A 26,788-nucleotide genomic window follows, 5' to 3' on the forward strand; every position below is an offset into this window, starting at 1 on the left:
AAGGGGAATGGTTTGTTACTTAATAAATGGTATATGCAGTATAACTATCTCTCAGCAAGGTGATGTTGGCCCTCTACATCACTCCATTTATAAACTACATTCCAAGATGCTTTGAAGACTTGGTATTAGCCTAGACAAACCCTGCAATCCTAACACTCTAACACACAGATTTATGTAGGTAGTTCTGCTGCCCACTACTTCTATTATACATAGAATAATATCCTAAACAGTCATTTACGGTCCACTGAAATGCTTTCCCATCAGCTAACATCTTTTCCATGTACATAGACCCACTTTGCTATTTGTCAAATTCCTAATCCTCTCCTCTCAAATATTCCTTGACCTCTGTTCACAATTAATTATTTCTATCATTTGTACTCTCCTACCTCACTGAGATAGAGGTTATTATACAGGCATAAACAGATTGCCCTATATGACAGTGAGTTTCAAATCTCTCTTCTACCACCTTGGAAAAGGCAGGCATTGTAACCAGCTGTTTCCTTACTGCCCATCCAAGTCACAGAGCTGTGCGTTCAGATTAAGTGAATTCAATATCGAATTTACTGGTCAGGAGAGACTAGCCAACTTTACTATTTTGAGATGGTCAGTATTTTTCTGTTCACGACAATCATCTGAAAACATTTATATTTAGTGTGGTAATTAGCTAAGAACAAACCTGGACAGAACATAGTTTGCTCCCTTTTTCCTGCTTCCACACAATAATGTACTCACATCAACCTAGCAGTCTAAGGTTTTGGAAGCTGTTATGAAATCCTATAAGAAGAGAATTCTTGTATCTCTCAAGTCTTATAGATAATGTAGCATGAGGTTATTACATATATTATTGCAGTGGTCCCTGCTGGCAACATTCAAATCATAAATTCTTAACCATATTATGAATTTGAGGTTTTTTTCAACGTAATGTGATGGTTGAAAAAGGCACCAAGACCCAAACTCAGAAGAATAACCAGTAATCACATTTCATCCAGAATAGAAGGCTAGCCAAAGAAAATATCCCATAGTTCTCTCCACACCTGCAAAGAAACAAGCCAAATTAAAAAACAAAACAAAATATTTAATAGGCATTTTTACAATTGCAGTACAAATTACCACTTCAAATAAACATTACAGGGTTTTTATTAATCACTAGTCACCCAATAAATAATTTTTGCAGCTTTCTGAGAGAATTGCTTCATTACAAAGTGAATGTTTTAATGCATTGCTTTGTTTGTACTTCTACGTATCAGGAAAATTTTACTGTATCTTGAATTTCAACAACTTTAAACTTTTACAGGAATTGCTTGGGCAGATGTCCTAATTTCAGTCATTTACTGGAACAAACTTTAAAATTAGGCAAGATGTTGGAGAAAATTACATTGGAAAAGGGAATATAATGTTGGGGTCACAGAGACAATATGGAATTATAAAGTTCTGTGCTTCAAATCCTCTGCAGTGAACTGGACCGTCTTACAGAGTAGTAATGAAAGAAACTGCACGGCCTGTATGGGAGCAGAGAAAGACGAAAAATAAAAAACCCACAGGATGAAATCCCCAGGATGGCAGCTGCTCATTGTCCAGATTATTCAACCAACTCTGCTGTGAACCTAGGGAACCTACAAACTATCAAAGCACTGATTTAAAAAATAAATAAGGCAATTCCAATTGTCCTTTTTTTAAAGAGAACATTGGTGTGTGAACCTTACCTGTACGATCACCTCAAAATTCAGTCTATGTTGTTCACCAAATTTGAACACCTCTTATCACATAATGTTTGTTCAATTCTTTATGTTAAACTACTGATAATTTTTCTTGTGACCTGCCTCCTGAGGTCAACATAATTCTGTGTTAATACTTAATGTCAGACTCTTATGAGCCACCTGTGTGATGAGCACCTTTCTTAATTAAAATTCTGTTCTCTGTCCCACTTATGGCTACTTGCATCTAGAAGAAGAAACCTTAAAATTAGGCCTATTTCCATCACTGCAAGTCACTGCTGTGATACACATACCCGCTTTCAAATTCACCTCCTTTTTGATGGGAAAAAGAGGTGACAGAGGAAAGAACATTCGAATTAAGAAATCTTTGATTCCGTTCCCAATCGTACCCTCAGTAGCAAAGTGGATCCCGGCAAATCATTTCACTTCTCCGGGACGCTTACCGATCTTGTGTTCCTTCTCCCCCTAACTCTTCAAGAATGATGTTGTTTACTTGTGTTTACGAGACGTAACGGGATATGAAGTACTTACTACAGAAAACGTCCTCGTCAGCTAAGGCCAGAAACATCATCTTTTACCACTGGTCCATCACATATACTCTCAGTTTATCTCTGTGGGTCACTAATACCTTTTTCTCTAATCGGTTTTCAGATGAAATGCGATGAATGTGGTGGTTTTCTTTTTGTTTTGAGCGCCAAATTTAAATAACCTGCAGGGTATCCCGGTAGTGGCAATGAGAAATAATTCTGAAACCCTAGAGGTAAACACAGAGTGGTTACCCCCCGGGCAGGGTGATTATCACCATCCTGACCATTAGCATTTAGTGCAGGAATTCTCCGGTCACTTAGGGATAACACAGAACCACTGCCGCAGGACTCCAGGGCCTTAAAAACTCCTAAATATGGTACGTGGCACAGTAAGATTTCACCAGTGAATTTCTTGTTACCGAAAATACGGTATCCTCTCCAAACGGATGCTACACCTTATAACCTTATTCTTAAAATGTAAACTAATATTTAGGTGATACCTTTCTAAATGATGGACTAGGGCAAGAAGTGGTGTTGCAAATGTATAGAAAAATGTATAGACAAAAACAATAGGCCTAATAAACAGATAGATAAGCAAACCCAAAAATGCTGCCCTGGGGTTTCTTATAGAGGGAGGCACAGGCTAAAATAAATATTCTTCATAATACAACAATGAGGACCAATGTCATGTGCCGGTATGGGTTTTCACGGTTTGTGCTTTTACTTGGTATGGAATGTAAGAGGAGAAAGAGGCCGCGAGGTTTTCTCTCGTAGGGAAGAGTCAGTGTATAAAAACCAGTTTAGTACATGTGGGCTCAAGACTGTAGCGCTTTATGGGGCAGGCACTATCCAAGACATGATGCGGGAAGGAGTCTGCAGCCGGCTTCAGCTGAGGTTCAGCAAATGGGATATACTTCAGGCCCCAGACCCAAAACCGTGTGGGACACCATTTCTCACGTGATCAGGGTCAGTTTACACGTATATAAGTAAACACAAGGGCTCACAGGAATGTATACTCATTTGGTTGATCTACTGGGGGCTTCCATTACCATTACTATTTTTTGTAACCTCGTATCAGCAGGCCAGGTATATAGCTCTTAATGGTCCCAGACACCTTTTAGTTTTATGGATCAACCTTCAGGTGGTTCACCGTAAAGTTATTCCCAATATCTGTAAGATACAAACAAAAATTTAAAAAACCCACATACACACATAAATTGAAAAACCATTTAAAATCCAATGAGAGAGAGACTGTTGGACATTATCAGCCAGATTCTCTTTCCTCAAGTCTACACGCTGAATCTATCCAGATTCTAGGAAACTAAAATGCACACGTCTGGAATAAAACGTATCTTGGTGGCTGAATAATTATCTTATTGAATAAGAGACACAAGAGTGACAGGACAACTGTGTTTTCAGTGTGCCTTTAAATAGAGGTCTCTTTTGACCCGGGAGGGTGAGGCCAAGGTGTGGGGCTGTGCCCTGGAAAGAGATGCCAGAGGGAAGAAGGCACACGTTCTCGGAAAGAGCCGTGGTCCATGCCTCCTGCTCATGTTTCTGCCAGCGGGTCAAACACCTGCAGCACGGTCCTCTTGTCCTTGTCACTGATTGTCATCCAGTGACCCAAGTCGTTCGGCCCGTGCTCCGGTGGCAGGTTGTCGGCCGCTGAGGCGCTGATTTGCAGCGAGGCTGTGTGTGCTCTTCCAAGGCTCCCAGTCCCGGGGTCCAGTGGGTCAGAGTTCTTGGAAAGCCAGGCATTCTTCAACAGGTGAGTGTCGTGGAGAAGGTTCCAGAAAGGATCCTGGTAATCACCAAGAAGGGAGGCCGCCTCTGGCTGTGTCTCCTTGGTACCATCCGCTTGGGCACCAGCAGCAGACAAGGGGCCAGGATGAGCCGGTTGTGGAAAGAGCACGCCCTGGTCAGGCCGGGGCGCGGGGGGACAGTCACTGCTGCTACAGGTGAGGCTCTGGAGAAGCTGGCTGTTGCTCTGCAGCACCTGCAGGTGGAAGGCTGCGGGGGCGGACTTCTTCCTCCTCGGGGGCGCCTGCGGCACGGGGGGCAGCACCTCCAGAGGGGGTGGCGGGGTGGCTCCGGCCGCAGGAGGGGCGTCGTTGGGCACCGGCTTCCCCCCACTTGCCTTCCTGTCAGTCCCCTTCCTGGGCTGAAGTGTTCTCGGTTTGGGAACAGGAGGGACGGCTGCTACAGGAGGGGTTTCAAGGCTGGTCTCTGGGGGCCCGATTGTGAAATGGACAGACTGTTGCCCACACTGTTCTTCCGGTGACTCAGGCTGAGAAAAGGCAGGACAGAGAGTGTAAGTCAGTAAGAGGCCAGCACTGGGGGAGCAGGCATCAGCACCCAGACGCTGTCTGCAGGGGAGCAGGGATGGGGCCGAGATGACATTCCAGCAAATTCAAGATTTGAGAATGTCCGGGATGCGCAAATGTAACCAGATACAAAATGGCACAGGAGAAACATGTATGAAGTACCAGGAGGTCCAACAAAACAGGAGTGGAAGCTTTAACACCAGGGCCACACGGTGACTATTTTGACATAAGTTTTTTGGGTTTTTTTTTTTCCTGTTACCTTAGAAACGGGGTTATGCTCTTCCTTGGTTAAAAGCAAACCTCCAAAAAAAAAAAAAACAAAAAACCAAAAACCAAAAGAAAGCCCGGATCTTTTCTGAGGCCACGGCTTTGAAAATTCAGTGTGTACCATGCTAGGCTGAAGGAACCTCCCTTACAGTGTGCAGCTCACCGAAAGGCTAATGGATTGGCTTGCTCCTTAAGCCTTTGATTTTTAAATTTTTTTTTTAACGTTTATTTATTTTTGCGACAGAGAGAGACAGAGCATGAACGGGGGAGGGTCAGAGAGAGAGGGAGACACAGAATCTGAAGCAGGCTCCAGGCTCTGAGTAGTAATCACAGAGCCTGACACGGGGCTCGAACCCACGGACTGCGAGATCATGACCTGAGCCGAAGTCAGATGCTTAACCGACTGAACCACCCAGGCGCCCCAAGCCTTTGATTTTTAAATATGGATGATGGAAATTTTTGCACGGGAGTGTCGCTTCCTTGGCCCCAATTCAAAACGATCGCAGAACTGCACGCAGCCAAAGGAAGCTTCCGTACTGCGGGGGCCGTTTGTACCGTCAGTATCAGCACGTCCTCTGGCTCTCTAGAAGACAAACTGCAAAAACCACCCCTTCTCCACCAGCCTTTTACTGTAAGCCCTGTGCAGTGGCCTGAGAAAATGAATCCATTTCTGTCCTGGCTTCCCAGAGACAAGACAGAACAGGGACAGGGGAAAGGAGGAGGAGGAAAGAGGTCTGCTCCCTAAGGAGGCCCGGCAGATGGACACGTGTGACTCGCAGATGGAGAGGCAGATGGATGCTGGACACACAGAGCAAGTGTCAAAGCCACAGCGCACACTTTCCACAGGTGGAAAAGCAGCGGTCACCCTGTAATGACCAGCCAAGGGATTACCGAGGGTCCCGTTACTAGAACGGTGGGATCAAACGGAAGATCCAGATGTCTCTACAGGTGCCAGTCTTTGGGCTGCGACTGTCCTGACAAACTCATGTCTTTGAAGCAGCAAGCGAGGCTGAGAAGCTTGAGAGCGAGAGCAAAAAACAATCTGCAAGAAAAGTGGCAAGAGAAGCCGTCGAAGCCCCAGCGTCCGAGCCGCCCACGAGCTCGTCGACACCGCTAATCCAGGAACCCCCTGTCGGTTTTCTGGCACAAATCAAGTGTGTACGGTGTGACCAGATATACACGAGCGGGAAACACAGGAGCACTGGGAGAAGCGCATCCCATGGCGGCTCCATCTGGGGGCTCAGACGGAACGTTTGGGAAGCACGACACCTCCAAGCTGCTCCATGGCAGTGACAGATTCCTGGCTTTTCTGCTCGGCTAGAGCCAACGACGCGGCGGGGATATGAAGGAGGAAGCGACGGCCAAGCAGTTTCTCACGGACGGGGCCGTGTCTGGGAATCCTCTAAGCAGACGCTGGAGCTACTCGGGAGTAAGGGACTTCGCTCCGGGTTCTTACCTTTCCGGTCCTCCTCAAGGTTGGCTTCTTGATGGCAGGAACCCTGGGTGCAGGCCGACGGGGCAGGAGCGGGGCCACCGCTACTGGGGGCTCTGGTTTGGAAGTCCCTTGGTTCCTCAGGGCTGTGGCATTTATGGCTTCTCCTGGGATGCCTGAAACATACGGTCGTATGGATGGTGACGTGGGCAGGACAGGGCAGTGCGCGGCATGATTTAATAGCCAGACGGTCTGCTACACGCAAATGCTAATTTACTCAGGTGATGTGTTTCCTTTTTGTTCTAAAAACAACCACAGGAAAATCTTTGGGGGGATGTCAGGACCAACCAGCTAGGTTTAGCCTCCAGCTTCTCATGTTCACCTTCTCGACACGGATTGGTCTTCACGGGGGGGATCAGTGAGGCCCAGGCATTATACACAAAGTTTTATGTGTACGTGTGTTTCTCTCAGGGGAGGTAATCTGAAACTTCTCAAAATCTCTGCAGGGCCCACAACGAAGGAAATGTCAAGTTGGGATCCTAGGTAGATTTCGAACCTCAAACCTCTCCTAACCACCACATTCATAAAAAACTTCTTTAAAAAGCTTTATTGGGGGGCCCAGGTGGCTCAGTCAGTTAAGCATCCAACTTCAGCACAAGTCATGATCTCACAGTTCGTGGGTTCGAGCCCTGCACTGGGCTCTGCTCTCAGCACAGAGCCTACTTCGGATCCTCTGTCTCCCTCTCTCTCTGCCCCTTCCTCTCTCTCAAAACAAAACAAACAAACAAACAAACAAACAAAAAAACATTAAAAAAAGTAGCTTTACTGAGATATAATTCACGTGCCATGAAATTCACCCTTTTTAAGAACACAGTTTAGTGGTTTTTTAAGTATATTCCTAGAATTGTACAACTACCACCACTATCTTTCCAGAACATTCTCATTACCGCAAAAAGGAACCCTGTCCCCATTAGCAGTTGCCCCCCCCCCCATTCTCCCCTCCCAGCCCCTGGAAACAACTAGTATGTTTCTGTCTGAGTAGATTTGCCTATTCTGGACACTTTGTATAAATGGAATCATACAATATAAAGCCTTTTGTGTTTAGCTTCTTTCCCTCAGCATAATATCGTTAAGATGTACCCATGATAAAGCATATATATGAGTGCTTTTTTCTACAATTTTTTTTAACATTTATTCATTTTTGAAAGAAAGAGAGAGAGTGCGAATGGGGAAGGAGCAGAGAGAGAGGGAGACACAGAATTCGAAGCAGACTCCAGGCTCCAAGCTGTCAGCATGGAGCCCGATGCGGGGCTCGAACCCGCAGACTGCAAGATCATGACCTGAGCCGGTCGGCCACCCAACTGACTGAGCCACCCAGGCGCCCCTGTATGAGTGCTTTTTAAGGCTGAATCATATTCCACTATATGGTTACACTACATCTTACCCACTCATCAGTTGATGGTCATGTGGGTGGTTGGTTACATCTGTACAATTATTTATTATTATTATTGTTACTTGAGAGGGAGAGAAAACACCAGCAGGGGAGAGGGCAGAAGGAGACAGAGAGAATCCCAAGCAGCCTCCATGCTCAGTGCAGAGCCTGACATGGGCCCGATCCCATGACCCTGGGATCATGACCTGAGCCGAAACCAAATAAATAATAAACCAAATAAATAAATACGTAATTTTAAATGGATAATAAAATTTAGCAGTTCAGTTTTGTCAAATGTTGCTAAAGGGTGTTTCCGTTTAATACTGCCTCCAGAAAGAAGGAAGTTACTTTCTCTTCTAGGTCCCTTCTAGTAGGAAGAGGCAAAGAAAAGACCAGAAGCAGAACCCCAGCGGACCACTCACCCCCTCTCGCTTCCAGGAGACATCGGATGGCTGCTTCTGCCTCCTGGGCATTGGTAGTTTTGATCTGCTTGACATTGTAGGGTTTACTTATCCCCATCCTGGCTTTGGGCTTCAGGACAGAGTCAAGAAGAAAAGCAATGTTAACACAGGCAGGCAAACAGACTCACCTGGTCTGATCCCTGCCTGCTGATCTGTTCACAAGCGTGTGATGCGAGGGGCTCCGTCAGATGGTGGTTAAGACGCAAACTCCGATCCAGACCGCATCCCTCAAGCCTCTGTCCCCCCGGAGTAGTCTGAGACGACTGCAGTAATACTGAGACCTGACCTCCTGTCCCCAACCGGATGGTTACAGGTCTTGGCAATGCGGCTAAACCACCGTCTGCTTTGCTAACCAGGTAAAAGCCAGAAAGCATCATCAGAGGCCACTTTTTCGGCAGCTCAGCACAATTCTTGACACACCTTCCACGTTTTCTCAAAAGTGCCCTTTCTGCCTCTTCACCCAAACCTCTGGGTTGCCACTGACGGCCTGCCTTCACTACCATCAACTGCTGAGGCCTGGCTGTTCGTTCCCTCCCCTGCGGTCACACGGGACATCTGGCCCAGCCGCCGCACCCTCCTGGCACAGCCTGCCTCCACCCAGCACCCCGGCTTCACCTCCCGTGCTCTATTCCTCTGACCTCCACCTACTCTCTTCCTACACAGCTCACTGCCATCTTCTGGAACTTTCCACCTCTACAATCCTCCCTGTTGTTATCACTAGCATTCCCTTACCGCGAAATTGAGGCCCCATTACCTCTTCTCTCCAGACAACTGATCAGAATTTCTCCTATTTTGCCTTCTATCAAGCACTTGTCTACGCACACCAAGGTCCAAGTCAAGCCTCGGAAGGGAGAGAAGCAGAGGGGTCTGGGAACAGTCCCACCACACAGGGACACGTGGGATTTTTTTTTCGTCAAACGTGATTTTCTCTCTAGCCCTCTTACAACCACATGAAAACCCTATAAAAGACCTAAACTATGGGTTTGGGAAAGAGCTGTCAGGCAGAGGGTAAAGAGATACTAGTCTGTATATTCACTGAAGAGGTGATCCTGCCTGATCTCAGGGGCTGGAGGTGAGCCACGGGGCAGACCCTTGGGGTTTGGAACACTGGCCCACTTTGCTTTGAGCAGAACCTGAAAGAACTCACTGCGTGCTGGGGCGCTCCTGGCAGAAGTTTTGCCGTCTGCAAAATCGAGTACTGCCCGTGGGTGCCAGAGGAGATGGACACGTCCGAAGCCGACTTTTTCACCATTAAACCAGCTGTGAAAACCAACCAGGCAGAGCCCCCATCTCAGTGAGGTCACTGGCTGCTTTGGAGCCATGTCCCAGCGAGCTGGGAGCCAGGCCAACCACACAGGTTCGTAGGGTCCGAGCCCGGGGGGCTGGTGGGCATTCGCAGAGTCGATACTAACTTTCTCCTTGGATTCTCAAGCAGTTTGTGACTATTCTCTGGAGAAATATTATTTGAACACAAATTTTAATCTAACATCCTGGCGCGGGGGGGGGTATTCAAATCTGATATAAAAGCCAATTCATTTTTAAGTGGTTTAAAACACACTGCAGTTATTAGGACTCAGTTTTAAAAGTGGTTTGTGGACAAAAATCTAAAAACCAAAAACAAAAAACCAAAGCAGAGGAATAAATGCATTAAATTACACTTATGGTCATTCAGAAATCATGTTTTAGAATGTTCAATGACACAGACATTAGACGAAAGACAAAAAAATGGCCGCCAATTTTGTAAAAAAATAAATAACTGTATGTAGGTATAGATACATATATTTAGAAAAAGGCTGGAAACGTTGTGATTAACATCTGTTATCTGTAGACAGCCAAGTGAATTTTTAGAAGTTCTGTATTTATCTATTTTGGTAAAATTTCCACAATATGACCTAAATTTTATTTATGTAGTATTTTATTCTCTGAGTGTTAGAAAAGCAAAGAATACACATAAGAAGTCATGTGCTTCTGGCTCACCATCCATCACTCTTGTGACGTAAGCCAAGGTAAACCTAAATGGAAAGTAAAGCCTGAGGAAAATCCCCGCGTCTGACTGCGACACGTTTGGGGTGAGGAGAGAAGTAAACAGTAGAGGTAAAACAGAAGGTGCTCAAAAGCACACCACAAATATCTTTGCAGGTTGTTGAGGAAAAGCTTGAGGGCCAAGCACTGGTTCTGGGGAGCAGGAAGAGGTGCACTTTCCTGGGGCTCACGGGGAAGGGCCTGTCCTCAGGTGGCCGGATGCTGGAGGCCACAGGCCTGGGCCTGCAGAAGACAGGACGCCCGGTTTGAGGCGGCCCTGAGGTCGCCTGGAGTGTTGGGCGTCTGGGCTTACTGGAACCCTGGGAAGCAGGGAGAGGGCGGGCAGCAGGCACGGACAGAAGGCCGCTTCTGCAGGAGTGGGGAGGAAGGTGCTGGAAGGTCCTCACTCAGCAGTCGCCTCAACTTTCCATTCTCTACTGTCTCAAACAGAAAGCGCCTTAAAGCGAACCGCAGCTACAGGAGAGTGAACAGCTTTGTCAAAGATTCACATAGTTTCCCACGAGAAACACGACCATCTCTGACACCAAGACAGAAAGGAGCCTGAGGCGGGGAAGGCGCTGGGGACCCGGGTGAGGCAGCAGCGGACTCAGAGGGAGGTGCTGAGTAGCAGGCCACAGGCGGTTATTCCCAGCAGGCACGGTGTAAGCCGAAAGCAGCAAAGTCTTACTTGGAGGGGGGGGTCTCTGCGGTGGGTGAGGTGGCCGAGGCCTAGTGGGAACCGACAGAGACCTGCTTGGAGAACGGTGGCGGAAATCCCCGACTGCTTCCAGCTCCTGCGTGAGCTCTGCCAGGTCAGCATCATCTGGAGGACACGGCGGAATGCGGGTGAGGGGAGTCGGGGCTCAGACTCGGGTCTGTGCCGAGCTGATTGTGCAGGAGGGCCTCCCGAGGACAGGGGACCCCTCTCTGCTGGCGCGAGGGGCAGGGGAGGGAGGGCCACCCAATGCCTGCGTGGAACATGAGATAGGAACCGTGGACAAGACTTCTCGTCCAGACGTGAGGGACACGGAAATATTTCCAAGTGTAGGTGTGTTTCCTTCTGAAAAAACAAAGGAGGCTCTCACACAGACTAGAGGAGACCATCGGAAGACCAGAGCCCCTCGGTTTTAATTCCTCACTCGAACACAGGACAGCTCTTTGGGAAGCTGACCACGCTCTCTGCCATCCTGTGACAAGCTCCTCGTACGGAGAATCCCTGCTCACCCATCATGTTCCAAGTCCCATAGCCCACCGCCAGCTACCTCACAGGTGTTCACCCTCCTGGCTTGTCCTGCAAATAACCTTTGAAGACTAGGAGGGGCGTGAGGAGGTGACTGCTTTGGTTTTATTACATATATATTTATTAACATAAGTTCAGGACACTTTCAGATCTTTTTTCCCACACTACAACACAGCCCAGTTAACTTCATTTTGGCCTAGACATTCCACCCCTCACATTTCCAACAGCTCAAACTCATGGCTGTTTGAGGTTGGTGCTGGGGAGAAGCAGGGTTTCTCCTTCTAATGGGAATGCCTGATCACCCACAGCGTTGAGGACAGGCCCTCTCGATGCCCACAAGGCGCCATGCTGCTCTAATTTTTTTTTTAATTTTTTAAATGCTTATTTATTTTTGAGAGACAGAGACAGAGCATGAGCAGGAGAGGGGCCGAGAGAGAGGGAGACACAACATCCAAAGGAGGCTCCAGGCTCTGAGCTCTCAGCACAGAGCCCAACGCGAGGCTTGAATTCACGAACTGTGGAATCACGACCTGAGCTGAAGTTGGACGCTTAACTGACTGAGCCTCCCAGGCTCCCCTGCTCTGCTAATTTTTCATTCAAAGAGGCCTTTATGCTCATACATGCCCTCCCCTTGGGAGGCTTCCTAAATGACGCCCACCCCTGGAGAAAGGGACCATTTCCTGTCTGAAGAGCACATCCCTTCAGCCACTTTGGCTCCAGGGCAGGAGCCCTCCGGATGTGGGGTGCATAGAACCACCTCGATGCATGGACAAAGTCTGCTGCCTCCATATTGGGCAGCAGACCCCAAACCCAGCTGTGTGCTCAGTCACCCAGGGAGCCAGATCTCCAGGGTCCCAGCCCACCCCTGCCAAATCCACAGCTCCTTCATGGGGCTCAGCAGCCTGGAAGTTTAAAAGCTTCTGATGGTTCAATGCAGGCAGGCTACTAACCAACTTTGGGGCTACTGTCCAATCAAAGGGGCTTTGGGGTGTCTGCACCTCTCTTGGCAAATTATCTTCCCTGGGAGGCATCTCAATTCACTTTCACCCCGTTCTGTATTCTCAGTCCCAGCTTACAGGGGCCTGACACCTGCTAGGGTCCTGGACCCGCTGGGCACAGTGGTCCTCCAGTGCGGGAGGTACAGTGACCCACAGCTAGAAGGCACTTGTGGCCGTGGGTGATACTCCTGACAGTCTGAGGCTGGAGCATGAACTACCCTACTTCCCAGCTCACGTAACACCAGAGGGTTTTTAAACTTACTCAAAAGGGCCATTACACTATATAACCTAGGGCTTTGCAGTTCAATCTGGAGGACTTCCAGTCCCTCTCTGCTTCAGTCTAAAATGACAGAATGATGCTAATTATCGTGTTAGTGTGCAATAACATATTATATAAGTGTAACCATACACCAGCACTCAGGACCTAGATACCGTACGGACCTAGAGAGCATCTCGCTAAGTGAAATAAATCACACATAGAAAGACAAATACCATATGATTTCACTTATATGTGGAATCTAAAAGACAAAACAGACAAACAACAGCAAAAGAAAACCCCCCAGAAACTGACTCATACATCTACAAAACCAGTGATTGACTCGGCGGTGGGGGTGGGGGGTGGGGAACGGGCGAAATAGGTGAAGGGGATTAAGAGGTACAAACTTCCGCTTATAAAATAAGTCAGTCACAGAGATGAGAAGTATAGCATAGGGAATATAGTCAATAACATTGCTTTAACACACAGTGACAGACGGTAACTGCACTCACTGTGGCAACCATTGCAGAATGTACGGAATTACTGAGTCACCATGTTGTTCGCCCGAAACGAATATAACGTCATCTGTCAACTATACTTTCTTTGCGGTCAATTATACCTCAGTAAAAAGAAATGCCTATGTCTCTTACGGGATTGAAACAGGAAAGTTTTGGAGAGGAGAAACGAAATTACAAGTGTAAAACCAGTTTAGAGCTGTGGCCATTTAAACATACAGAGGAAACGGGAATTAACATGAATCTGGTGTGTTATAAGGGTACCAGTTGTAAAAAAATAAATAAAATTAAAATTAAAATTAAATAAATAAAATAAAATAAAATAAAATAAAAAGCACTAGAGAAAATCAGTGTGGTGGTAGCTGGATACAGGCCCAGGGCCCAGTTTCCACCACTTGCTATGACCTGTTTGTTTGTTTTAGCCCTTTCGTGGGTGTGGGCACTTGACTGGTGGCATCATTCAATGCCCTGCTGCTGAGGGAAAGAACGAACTCAATGCCAGGGCCAAGCTACCTTTGTAGGTCGGGTGCCGCGTCTTTTTAGTGAGTGCAGGTGACGTGTCAGCAGGCACCGCTGCTGTGCAGCTGGGGGCTTCGGAAAGGTAGTCCCCTGCCGTCTCACCGTCTGAGACCACAGGCTGACTTAGCTCATCCACCAAGTAGTCTTCGTCATCTTCGAGAATGTCCCCTTGGGGAAGGAAACGTCACAGCACACAATTAGGGTGACTGGCACAGTCTCTCGGCAGTGGGTCTGTTTCAACATCTGGGCTTGTGGCTCAGCATCAGGACGCCTGCCCCAGGCCCGGGTCAGCAGGTATGGGACCCCGATTCCATTCACACCGGGACACGGGATCGAGGCCACAGCACTGACAGCCTCAAAGCCACTGTTTTCAGTGTAATTCGGGATGGCCGCGGGTCTCAGCTACCAGTTCCCGCATCACCCCTAGACACGCACACTGCCCAGCTTGCCACGTGGGCGAGCACGCTTGCACTTCAAGGACCCTCGGTAACCTTTACGGACAGGGCGTTAGAAGGGGGTCTTGAAAATCTCATGCTGGCTGCCGGAACATCTGGCCTGCCCACCTCGCCACAGTCACCAAAGAAGTCTTGTAGGGACTATACTCACCCTCTGACTCATAGTCCAAGCTTGTGAAGTCAAAGTTCTCCTCCAGCAAACAGGAATTGGCGGTTGGAGACACGGAGGCCATGCTATCCCGCTTTCGGATGATCTCCTCCTGCCAACCCTTCAGCCAGTCCTTGGTCTTTGGTCTGATCTTCACTGCTCTGCCCTTCACCTGTGAGGACAGGGCGACCAGCCGAGAGTAAACGGAGACGTCAGAACTCTCTTTCCTTTCAAACTTTTCCTTGCTCAAACTCGGGCATCAGAAGCAGGCCGACCTTCCTGTTTTACCAAGAAAAATCGAGGGTCTAGACCTCAGGGAAGATCAGCACAGCTCACATATGGTCTAAATAAAAGTGGAATTATCATCTTTGGCTTTTCATTCCATGTGAACGTCGAACCAGGATATTACCAAAATGGAAACCACCTGTACGCGGCATATTCCGAAATACGCGGGGAGAAGGATTGCAACGCGCTCCCATGTGCAGGTGTGAGCCAAGACAGACCCGGTGACTCAGCGGGATCCGTGCTCGAGAACTTGCTCTTTCTCCCAAATTCTGCAAGTGGCCAGGGATGGACATCAGATCCCTCACCAGAAATAGATACTGGAAGGAAGAGTACTAGCTCATGCAGCGCCCACATCTAGAGACACGGTGAGGAGATGCCATGGCCATGCAAAAGCACAAGAAAACCCTGGGGAGTAAGCAGCCCCCGTGGCACAGCTGACCACGCACGACTCACCTTCATACCGTCCACGTCCAGGACGCTGAGAGCTGAGTGACTGTCTGCAAAAGTCACCAGCATCTGCCCTTGGTTGACCCTGGAATAAATGAGTTGAGCCAAGTCAATGCCAAGTGCAACGCGGCAGCTCAACGGGGCTGGCATGTACGTGACGTGCACGTGGGACCCCGTGCCAGCCAGGGCAGTACTTACCGGACAAGAACAATGGTCCCATAATTGCCCAATGTCTGCATGAGTTCTGTGCGCACATCCTCAGGAAACTCGTTTTTCTCTTCTACGGTTGGTGACTGAAGGTTGACTATGACGGTAGCATCCAGGGGGCCCTGGAAAGAGGACACTTCCTGGAACACCCTCTCCCGAGCACCCACATCGACTTCTTGCACTTCCACCTCCACGATCGCCAGCACGGGTCTGCGTTAGACGTGAAGGGAAGATAGGTACCGGTTAGCGAGCTGAGCAGCTCCCACCCCCACAGCTCCACTGTCAACAGGGAACATCGACACCCTGTGAGTGTGGCCCCAGCACAGCACTGTGCTGTCCTAGGGTTTCAGACTCTATCTCTGCCCAATCCTAGCATTGTCTTGGCATTTTTATCTACGGGCGATTTAGAGAAAACAGCGCCAGCCGCTAGCAAAGATTTTTTACGTGGTTTTCACCAGTACTGCCGAGGACGGTGGGAGGTGAGAATTCTCCCTTTGCTAGGGATTCAAGCTTTTTGGAGGGCGACTTGGCAACTGATGTGAAGAATCTCAAAAATGTTCATCTCTTTTGACCTACTAATTTCAATTCTAGGACTCTGTTCTAAGGGATTCAGACAAAGATTCATATACAAGGTTGACCATGACTGTTGATGGGAGGGAAAAGGAAAAGGGGAAATAATCTAACTGTTCCGTGATGGTGAAACAGGTTATGGTGCAGCTGTACGATAATATCTTATACAACTAGTAAGAATGATGTTGGAGAAGTCTAGTGGACACACACAAGAAAACAGATTGGCAGGAAATAATGTAATTGTTATTATTAATCTTTTTGAAAAATTAGGGTTTTTTAAAGATTTATTTTTAATGTTTATTTTTGAGAGAAAGAGAGCGTGAGCAGGGGAGGGGAAGAGAGAGAGGGAGACACAGAATCCAAAGCAGGCTCCAGGCTCTGAGCTGTCAGCGCAGAGCCTGACGTGGGGCTCGAACTCACGGACCGCGAGATCATGACCAGAGCCGAAGTCGGATGCTTAACTGACTGAGCCACCCAGGCGCCCCAAAGCAACTGTTATTGTAATTGTGATGGAGGATGGGTTTACTCTCTTTACAAAAATGTAGAAAATCCTCTATTATGAAGATCATGCAACCTTATTGAAGACATTTGTAATATGGCATCGACTCATGGTTCGTGAGTTTGAGCCTTGAGTCTGGCTCTGGGCTGACAGCGTGGAGCCTGTTTGGGATCCTCCCTCTCCCCTTTCTCACTGCCCCTCCCCGCTGGCATGCACGCATGCACACTCTCTCTCAAAATAAACTTTACTAAAAAAAAAAACAAAAAAAACACACATATATATATATATATAAAAAATACAGCATCGAGAGGAAACAAAACATAAGACAAAATCGTAGATCATATGGTGGTGACCTTTAAAACCAGGGAACACTGCAAAAGTGATATATAATCAGTATGATCCCCGAGATGTACAGCACCATTGTTAAACTTTTTTTTTCCTTCTGGAACAAAAAAGAAGACTGAGAAGAATCTGACACAGGAATATGCACAAAGTGAGTGTTTTCTAAAACTCGGTGGCTCAGGCAGTTAAGTATCCGACTCTTGATTTCGGCTCAAGTCATGATCCCGCCACCATGAGATGGAACCCCGCGTCGGGCTCCGCGCTGACAGCATGGAGGCTGCTTGGGATTCCCTCTCTCTGCCCCTCTCCTGCTCTTTCCTCCCTCTCTCAAAACAAATACAACTTCAAACAAACAGGCAGAGGACCTCTTCAGAGAAGCTGCATGAACGGTAAGCAAAGCATCACTGAGGAAAGCAGGTGCCGGTACAGTGTGGCCCACTGATAACGTGAAGGGGCTGCTGACAGGAGGGCGCCTGCAGGAATCTGTGGAGAATGCTGCTGGCGGGAAAAGGCCAGTCTCCCTGTTCCGATTCCATCTATGTAACCTACTTGGAATAACAAAATTATGGAAAGGGAGGAAAAAGGGCAGCGGTGGACAGGGGCCAAGCAGGGGAGACAAGCGTGGCTGTAAAAAGGCGCCATGAGGCATCCCTGTGGTGATGGAGACATTCTGCATCTGGACCGTGTCAGTGTCACCATCCTGGTCATGACACCGTGCTCCAGAGCGACAGTATCTTCTCACCGCGGGCACCAGGAGAAGGGTACATGGGGTCTCTGTATTATTCCTTACAGAGGAATTATAATCTATAGTTACCTCAAAATAAAAGGTTTATTTTTTTAATTACATTTTTCCTAATATTCTTTTCAACGTTTATTATTTTGAGAGACAGCGCGAGTGAGTGCACGAGTTGGGGGGAACGGGCAGAGAGAGGGACAGAGAGAATCCCAAGCAGACTCCACACTGTCAGTGCAGAGCCTGACCCTGGGGCTGGATCTCACAATGGCGAGATCATGACCTGAGCTAAAATCAAAGTTGGACGCTTAACCAACTGAGCTGAGCCACCCAGGTGCCCTCAAGAGAAAAAGTTTAATTAAAAAATATTAATATAATAAGTTAAAAAGCACAATGGTAAGTCTGCCTAACATAATCCCAATTTTCTTATACGCATTTAAATACTTAAAAGCATGTCTACACGTGAACATACACCACGCACAGGTGAACATTTTGGTGTAAAATCTTCTAACATGCCTGGAAAACGCAGCCAACACGTGACAAACCACTGCAGACACAGAACTATGGAGGCTTTGCTTGTTTATGTAGGTTTCCCCCTAACCGTCAATAAGGGAGATGCTCTGCTTTTATAATTAGAAAAATCAATAAAAGTCTAAGACGCATCTGAAACCATTATGTCCAGATATGTACCTCCCAGCATCCCGGCTGAGTGGAGGCTACTCCATCCTTGCGGTTGCTTAGGCCAAACCCTGGGGTCCTCCTCAAATCGTCCCCCATGCACATACATGCCACCCAACCCCGTGGGCGCCACTTTCAACATCCATCCAGAACCCAGACACGTCTTGCCACGGGGACCCAAGACCACCTGGTCCAAGACTGGCACTGTTTCTTCCCCTGCCTGCTGCATTGGCTTCTTCCCTGGCCCCACTGGACTCTCTTCAGCTGATCCCGTCAACACCTCGTCAGATGACTCCACTCCTCAGCTCAAGTAAAACCCAACGTCTTTTTGCGGCCCGTGGGGTTCCACGTGGTCTACGTTTCTTGCCCATCTCCTAGGACTTCCTCCACTCTTTCTACGCCACCTCTATTCTCTGGATTCCTGAATGTTCGCTGCCTTGCTCCTCACCCTGGAATGCTCTCCCCCCGACACCCCCATGGCTCACACTCTCACGTCTTTCGGGCCTTGGCTCCATGGTCATCATACCTGAAAGGCCTTCCCTGAACACTGGGTTTAAAAGAGCACCAACCCCTTGTCTGACTCTTGCCATTACTATTTTTCCTTTCACAGCACTTACACTTGTTTACTAGCTGTCTCACTAGACAACTGTCCTCACTAGACAATTCCCTGAGAATGTGGTCTTGTCTGTTTTGTTCACTGCTAATCCTCAGTGCCAGGAACAGGGCCTAGCATACAGGGCCCTGCTCAGCAAATATAGTTCGATGAACTGCTTCTATAGTTTAAATATTTTTTTTTTCAACATTTATTTATTTTTGGGACAGAGAGAGACAGAGCATGAACGGGCGAGGGGCAGAGAGAGAGGGAGACACAGAATCGGAAACAGGCTCCAGGCTCTGAGCCATCAGCCCAGAGCCCGACGCGGGGCTCGAACTCCCGGACCGCGAGATCGTGACCTGGCTGAAGTCGGACGCTTAACCGACTGCGCCACCCAGGCGCCCCCGATGAACTGCTTCTAAAGACACTCACTGAACTAGCACACCTGGAAGTCCCATATCTGGAGATTTCCCGGGGCTCATTTCTGGGCACGTATTTGCAACAACAGGTTTCTTGAGAATTTAGAATAACTAAAGATTTAGACTTAACGGCTGACTAACTTCACCAGCAACTCTGTCTCCTAATTTCCTTCCTTGTAGAAGCTGAAACTGACAGGCGAGTTTGGTAGCAGCTGTGGGACGATCAAACCCTTCCTGTTCACACCCTCAAATGTCCTCCTTTGTCTCTTTACAGACGTTCTAGGAGACTGGTCTCGGGCCACACCGAGCTGACCGACCCGGCTGCTGTGTTCCACCCTTAGTGGCCAAACCACCTGCTCAGAGCATTTAAGAACTCAGAATCCAACACTTAAAAACCCTACGGCATGGGGCACCTGGGTGGTTCAGTCTGTCGAGCATCCGACTCCGGCTCAGGTTGGGATCTCACAGTTGGTGGGTTCGAGTCCCGCATCAGGTTCTGCGCTCTCAGCACAAAGCCTGCTTTGAATCCTCTGTCTCCCCCTCTCTCTGCCCCTCCCCACCTTGTGCTCTCTCTCTCAGAAATAAACGGACATTAAAAAAAAAAATTAAAAAAAAAAAAAAAAACCCAACCCTAAGGCCATTTGTAATGCTATTAGGAAAAACACGTCCCCAGTAGGTGAACGGGTAACTTCCATGGATACATTTAGTGGAACACTGGACGGCAATTACAAGTGAATGAGCCAGATCTGTAACATCGACCTGACTGTATCTCAAAGACACTAAGTGACCAAAAAAGCAAGTTGCACAATGACATCATTTATGGGAATTTAAACGACAAAGTACCATAGGCTGCATCTTTGAAATTTTCATAAATGACATCAGTTGTGACATGAGCAATGACAAAATACTACTAACAGTGATTATTTCTTGATGGTGGGTACACAGAGATCTGTCACACTCTTCTTTATTGTTTACTGAATTCCACATGCCTGCACACCCGCATTCTGAAGGGGACAGCACACCCGTTGTCCGCGGGGAGCAGCGGACGCTGCTTTTGCCAGCACAAAAGTCCCCGCGGCATCCAGGACTGTACCTGTGATCGGATGCTTGCAGTTCCGCTCGGCCGTAATACTTGAGGGCTCCAGGAGACCAGGAATGTCTGACCGTGCTGTCCGCGTCTATGTCGTTGTCTAGCAGGTTGAGATCTCCGGCTACTCGCAGGGATTACGATCAAGAGACCCACACACAACACACGATTGTGTCAACATACGGAAAAGCCGACTGAGGAGCCTGGGCCACGGGGTCTATGTCACAGACCACCCTGTCTCAGACTCGTTCCCTCTAACCCACTGGGCCGGAAACCACGCCAAGGCAGCTCTGGGGTCTGGGGCAGGTAATCCACGTAGGTCGTCCAGTGCTGCCTACTTCCTCCCCAGTGGACACACTCAGTGGCGGCTGTGGGCTTTCCACCCCAGAGGCCACGGGAACACAGGGCGTCTGCAGCCCTTCGTACGGTAGGAGAAGCAGAGACTAAGACCATGACGGGGTCCCTGCCTCTCGGTACCCTGGGGAGGTCACAGATACCCACAGAGCGATATGAACAGTGTGATTTCCTGGCTTTGAAATCTCTGCATCCATCTTGCCAGAAAAGCCGAGCTGTTTTAGGTATAGGTGTTCTAAATCAGCCGCCCTTCCCAGCTGGCCATTGTTAATACTTCTAAACATACTGGAAAACTGATTGAGAAAAAACCCTCCTTCCCTGTGTCGGGCTCATGTCCTATTTGGAATTGGAGCTTTAAGTAGGTAAGAGTTTGGTTGAACAAAAGGGGCCGGATGTACTGCATGTTGTGGGTGAGGCGCAGACATTGGACACTGACTTCTCTCCTGTTCGCCCCCCCCCCAGGACAGAAGGCAGATGGGGTGGTGTGCGGGGACAGCCATGATGCAGGGATGGGGAGAGCCAAAGGGGAGCTCCCCAAAGCACAACTTCCAAAGCTTACGGGCCAACAACTGGAATGAATCTCCTGTAGCTTTGGGTTACCAAGAAAGTTGTTGTTTATAGCAAAGAACGCTGTGCTTCATCACTGTGACTGACTTGCCCTCTGTGGTTGTCGACCATTCCCCCTCTACCGGCTCTGAAGGTGCACACGTCCCACGCACCTGTTCTGTCAAAAGGGTGCCTCTTCCTCCACCACAGGACCCTGTCTGTCCAGGCAGGGGTGCGGCATTTGTCACTTGTGTCGTAGGCGGCCGAGCCAACGTCATACTTGTAAGTAGGTCCAAAATTAATGGTGCCTTCATGAAAGTCTTTAAAAATCTATTGGGAGAAAAGACCAAGACCACCTTCGTTCTCCTAGATTCTGTGTGTAGTATGTAAAAACAAAAAAATAAAAAAGCACACACCAAAGGGCTCTCTTCCTTAAAAGACACAGGATCTACGTTGTATTTGCAAATACGTTTCAAACCGAAACGTATGGGTGCTATTTAATTAGCAAGAGAGTGATGATTACTCATTGTACTGACTTACACACCACACAGGATCTCCCACCCACCTCAAGTACCCGATGTACCACTGTCCGCTTGCCAGTTCCCGGGAGACCGCGGAAGGCAGGCGGCGAGGCTCACAGGTGCCCCATCCGCACAGTCCCAGACCTAGTACGATGCCCGGTCATTGCTATCAAGGTCTTCATCGATATTTGCTAACTGAATGAACCGGGTCAACAGAAGCACAGAACTGAGACTGAACTCTCTTTCGGTTTAGCTCCGGACCCAGCCGCAGTGCCGTGAGAAGACCCTAGAACGGCCTGTACTAATTCGCTCAGTGCATCTGTGGAAGGGTGTGGACAACACTGGTAGGAGGCAGAGAGAAGAAACTGTTGCAGAGATGTATGGCGTGGTTACTTTTCCATCTGGCCTCCCTTAGCAATCCACAGCCCTGGCAGGGTTGAGTGGGGAGTGCACAGAAAGCGTCAAAAAATGCCTGTCTCTTGCCGCAAGAGACACCTGAATCCCTCTCACCACACATTTTACCAGCTGTGTTTTCAAAAGGAATATGGCTGTGCACCTGCCCTCTCGGCCCAGCCTGCCACAAAGCTACCAGATACCAACATGAGCAAACAGTATGCATTGGAGAAGATCAGCTGCGTCATCGGGAAGCCGGCCAGTGTGACCCAGAAGAACTGAGGACAGATCCTATACCTGAATCTTTCCTATCATGTCATTGCCTGAGGAGTCACTAAAAAACTGCACACGGGTCATTTGGCGGGACAAACATGAGCTCTGTAGTTTGACAATCTTGGACTGCATCATGGCTCTGTGTACTGACCGTGTGACCTTGGACTCATTTGACCTTGGCCTCAGTTTTCTTGTCTATAAAATGGGTATAATAACGTAATTTATAGGACGGTCTTGAGGATTACCCACACAAATTGGTATATAAAGTATATTAAATACAGTTATAATTCATTAGTGTGTTCACCAATGAGAAACAGAACTATCATCCTACAAGGCTGGCATGGGGTACGAGCTGGGTGGGCTTGTCTACATCAGCATTCTCCATCCCCACCCAGCACTGTGCTTGCTGCTGACACGGGGCCCTTCGAAGCCGTTCTGATTCCCGCCGAGCGCGACTACTTACTCCCTGGGGGGACACAGAGGACTGAGGGCTCAGTTTGTGTGAAGGACGAGGGACAGCAAGCCCACCTCTAACTGCAGAGCCCGGGCTCTGGTGTTGGAGGAGGGGCTTCCGCTGCCACTGCTCCTGTGGCTGGCCTGTGTGCCCGCCAGTCTCCTGCAGGGGGGCGGCTGCTCCTGCCCCAAGCGGACACACAGACCCTGAGCACAGCCCGTTGGAGGAGGACCAGGCAGTGGGTGTGAATGGACGCTCATGTTTAACTTCACACGCCACACATCTTAGCATCAGAATCACTGTTAAATCCACTCATGGAGCTTAATTTACCGCACGCCGGTGTAGACACTTAGATGCTACTCCATAGTAAAATATGCTAAGGCATATTTTAAGAGCACAACTTACTTTTCCACTTGATTTCTGCAGCTGGAGCTGATCAAATTCCAGAAGTTTCTTCCAGTCTTGGCGTTTGACAAAATAGAAGACTTCTTCGTAAGTGAGATCGATGCGGTAGTTGAAATCGCCGCACCAAAACACGTAATCGTGAGAGAAGATGTTTCTTCCCTGTCGTAAACAAAATCACAGTCATCCTGGCCCATCTTGCAAAGAAGGTGGGCGACGGGAGAAAAATTCACCATGCAGATAATACACAGATGCGCTGTTTCTTAAAATGTTACTTAAAAAAAATGTCTCGTAATAGAGCATCTCGTCTTTCATTAATCCCATACACTTACTGAGGGGCTTTTGCGTAGCTTATTCTTTTTTTTTTTTAGTTTATTGATTTATTTTGAGAGAGAGAGTGAGCAAGAACGAACACAGGGGAGGGGCAGAGCGCGAGGGAGAGAATCCCAAGCAGGATCCTGCCTGTCAGCCCAGAGCCCAACTCAGGGCTCAACCTGATGAACTGTGAGATCGTGACCTGAGCTGACATCAAGAGACTGAGCCACCCAGGCGCCCCTACGTGGCGTACTTTGCTTAAAATGACGATGTTTTTGAATGGTTTGGAGAAAGCTCAGCTCTAACTGGGGAAGCATGACTTCGTCCTTCGCTGCTCCCACCCCAGCTCCGTGACTGGCTGTGCTCCTGCCTTCGTTATGTCTACACACCCGAAGAAGAGTGGCCCCAAACATTCAGAGTTAGGAGGATCAGGCATAAGAAAATAAGTGAAAATGCTCAGAATGTGCAACTTTGTAAAACGTCATGGATTTTGTCCATTTTCATCCTGTGACCCTCTGCTCCATTCTCAGCCCCCCCCCCCCGCGCCCCCCGCCTCCCCCCCGCCCCCGTCCTGGTCCAGCCCACCCTGAGCCCAAGGTCCACCAGCACAGCTCTGGAGAGCACTGATCCTCGTCCTCTCTCCCTGCCGTGAATCACCAAAGACAATGACAGTGGCCACTATGCATCGCCCCTACCACCCATCCATAAGCACTGGGCTGTGTCCCAGGGCACTGCCCTCACGGCAACCCTGGGCAGCACGCACTATGGGCTCTCTTTTAGATTAAAAAAGAAAGTTCAAAAAGCTTGCTGAAGTTACACCACTAATGCACAATAAATGCAACATTTGAACTCAGATCTGCCTAACTCCAGAATCTGTTTCTGCTATACCCCCACTCCCTGCAAACCATGACAGTGATCTGGGCGGAGGATTAAAACGATCACAACCAAATAAATGTGTAGAGCGCTGCTGTCCAACAGAACTTCGGCAGTGATGGAAATGTTCTCCATCTGTGCCGTCCAGAACGGGAGCAGCTGGCCACAGGCAGCCAGTCACAAGCAGCCAGTGAGTGGCCATCAAGAAATGTGGCCAGTGTAACCAAGGGATTTTAAATTAAAATACTTGCTTGTGGCCAGAGCCTAGTCCGCCGGGCAGCACAGGTGTAGAGCATTAACTGATCGGCATCCGCAATTTTCTAGCGTTGAAAACAAAGGCTCGTTTTGAGCCCTTTGAATACTTTGAATATGTCTAAAGTTTACGATTTCAAAACAGCACTTTAAGTGAGAAGGGTTGGACTATTTTTTTTTTAATGTTTATTTTTGAGAGAGAGAGACAGAGACAGACCGTGAGCAGGGGAGGAGCAGAGAGAGAGAGGGAGACACAGAATCCGAAGCAGGCTCCAGGCTCTGAGCTGTCAGCACAGAGCCTGATGCGGGGCTCGGACTCATGGAGTATGAGATCACAACCTGAGCTGAAGTCAGATGCGTAACCGACTGAGCCACCCAGGCGCCCCTGGTTGGACTTTTTTTTTTTTTTTTAAATGAAGAGACACACAGAGAAAACACGCATAATGTCCTACGTAAATTAGAAGACTACACGTTGTAAATTTCCCAGCTCTGTTTCTTTTTTGATCCAAGAAACGAAGACTACAGCAAAGACTACAGCACTCACTGATGAACATAAAAGAGTTTTTGCTTGGAGAGCCTATGCAGCCCAGTAAACAGGATGTCAGTTTTATGGGATCTATTTGCTCTCACACTCTGGAGCTCTGTGACCCAGCCAACGGTGTCACAGACACTGGCAGAACATGTGGTGAAAAGAGTTGGCCTCCCCTCACTGCTGGGAAACTGGTGGTTTGCACCAAGCTGAAGGTGTGCAGGCAGTCATGTTTATACAGGAAAGAGAACATTCAAATCTGAATTTGAAAAGAAGATCCGCTGGCTTTGGGATGGAAACCCGTGCCACCACCAGAGGGCAGCATGGCGCATATTATCCGCAACCTGGAGACCAGGTGGAAGGATCCAGGGCTCCTTAGTCAGGAATCCACAGATTCAAAAACCGGGCGTTTGGGGCGCCTGGGTGGCTCAGTCGGTTGGGCGTCCGACTTGATTTTGGCTCAGGTCACGATCTCACAGTCTGTGGGATCGAGCCCCGCATGGGGCTCTGCGCTCACCTCACAGGCCCTGCTTGGGATTCTCTCAATCTCTCTCTGCCCCTTTCCTGCTCTCACACAGCGTCTCTCTCTCTCAAAATAAATAAATAAACATTTTTTTAAAAATTAAAAGTAAAAAAACGGGCGTTCTTAGCTGCAACAGAATACATACGTGAAGACCACAGATCTAAAGAAAACCACGTCTCACACTGTTTGGATTCAGTTGTTCTCCACCAACTTGGACAGAGCATGGACCACAAGTGAGAAAATCGGAAAACACACAGGGATGCAACGAAAACGTATAAGTGCATAAGGACTTGATGTGGGGCACAGAACACTCCAGACCCCCTGGGCTCACCTCTGTTGTGCCATCCCAGCTCATCTCCCCTCCCCCAGCGCTGAGCCCCCAAGGGCAGGGACCCTCCAGCAGTCGCACCTCCGATGCCCGGCCTATACGGGCAGCTCAGAAAACCACGTGGGGGGCTGCGCCGAGCAGGGAGCCAGCACACGTGTCCCTGTCACATTCTGGGCCACCATCCACCCACGGCACGTTGCTCACCATCGGGAAACTGAGCTTCTGGGTGATCTCCCTGTAGTCATCGTTCCTCTCCTTCACCTGGGCCTGCCCAGCCGTCAGGTGGCTGCACACGAAGCAGAGGCTGGTGCTGTGGAACTGGAAGCGGATGCCCACGGCACCCTTGTTCCCCGCCTTTCCTCCCATGCCGGTCTTCACCGTGTCAATCGCCACGTCCCTGGAACACAGAATGCACACGGGTGGCGGCTCCTTAGCGGTTAAGAAGGACAAGCGGAAACCTGCTTTGCTCCAGAGAAGAGCTGGGCGGCAGCCTGGGGCTTGTGGCTCGGAATCTGTTTAATCACATCGTCAGCGGCCAGGCCATGTGGTGCCCAGCGCGCCACACTCTCCTCTCCCTGCTGACGGCTGCCTCCTGGGAGGCCTGGAGGACCGTCTCCATAGCCCCAACTCTCAAGCGCCCTGCGCTCACAGAACCACTCATGAAGCTGTCACTTCCATCGCCGCTTTCTGCTTCTATGCCTGCGAAGCAGCACCGGCTTCCCCACCCCCGGCCCACACCCGCAGCCTTCCGGCAAAGCACGGGTGCTGCAGTCAGGTAATCCACGCATGTTAAGAAACAGGAAACATCCAGTTATTTGTGCCCGGCTGGGTAGGCGGTTTCCATGCAGACTC

The 26,788-nt window shown here is 48.8% G+C and overlaps 1 protein-coding gene across 5 annotated transcripts in view; it reads right to left on the reverse strand.

The window, feature by feature from the left end:
• Positions 1-567: 567 nt before the first annotated feature.
• Positions 568-26,788, reverse strand: part of SYNJ2 (synaptojanin 2) — a 106,478-nt gene continuing 80,257 nt past the window's right edge. For 3 of the 5 annotated variants that reach the window (XM_040448769.1, XM_040448768.1, XM_040448773.1), the window contains 13 exons: positions 26,141-26,333; positions 23,120-23,278; positions 21,247-21,403; positions 20,180-20,297; positions 15,242-15,460; positions 15,050-15,128; positions 14,315-14,483; positions 13,703-13,876; positions 10,869-11,003; positions 9,306-9,418; positions 8,120-8,228; positions 6,290-6,441; positions 568-4,529 (listed from right to left, as the gene is read on the reverse strand). In XM_040448769.1, coding sequence (XP_040304703.1) covers positions 3,792-4,529; positions 6,290-6,441; positions 8,120-8,228; positions 9,306-9,418; positions 10,869-11,003; positions 13,703-13,876; positions 14,315-14,483; positions 15,050-15,128; positions 15,242-15,460; positions 20,180-20,297; positions 21,247-21,403; positions 23,120-23,278; positions 26,141-26,333 — 2,515 coding nt within the window. In that variant the 3' untranslated portion in view covers positions 568-3,791. Of the gene's footprint in view, positions 4,530-5,724; positions 5,876-6,289; positions 6,442-8,119; positions 8,229-9,305; positions 9,419-10,868; positions 11,004-13,702; positions 13,877-14,314; positions 14,484-15,049; positions 15,129-15,241; positions 15,461-20,179; positions 20,298-21,246; positions 21,404-23,119; positions 23,279-26,140; positions 26,334-26,788 lie in introns of all 5 variants that reach the window. The other 2 variants (XM_040448772.1, XM_040448770.1) reach the window with 2 other exon arrangements.

This window comes from Herpailurus yagouaroundi, unplaced genomic scaffold (assembly GCF_014898765.1).
Source record: "Herpailurus yagouaroundi ecotype Mexico unplaced genomic scaffold, PumYag 198, whole genome shotgun sequence".
NCBI classification, from domain to species: Eukaryota; Metazoa; Chordata; class Mammalia; order Carnivora; family Felidae; genus Herpailurus; species Herpailurus yagouaroundi.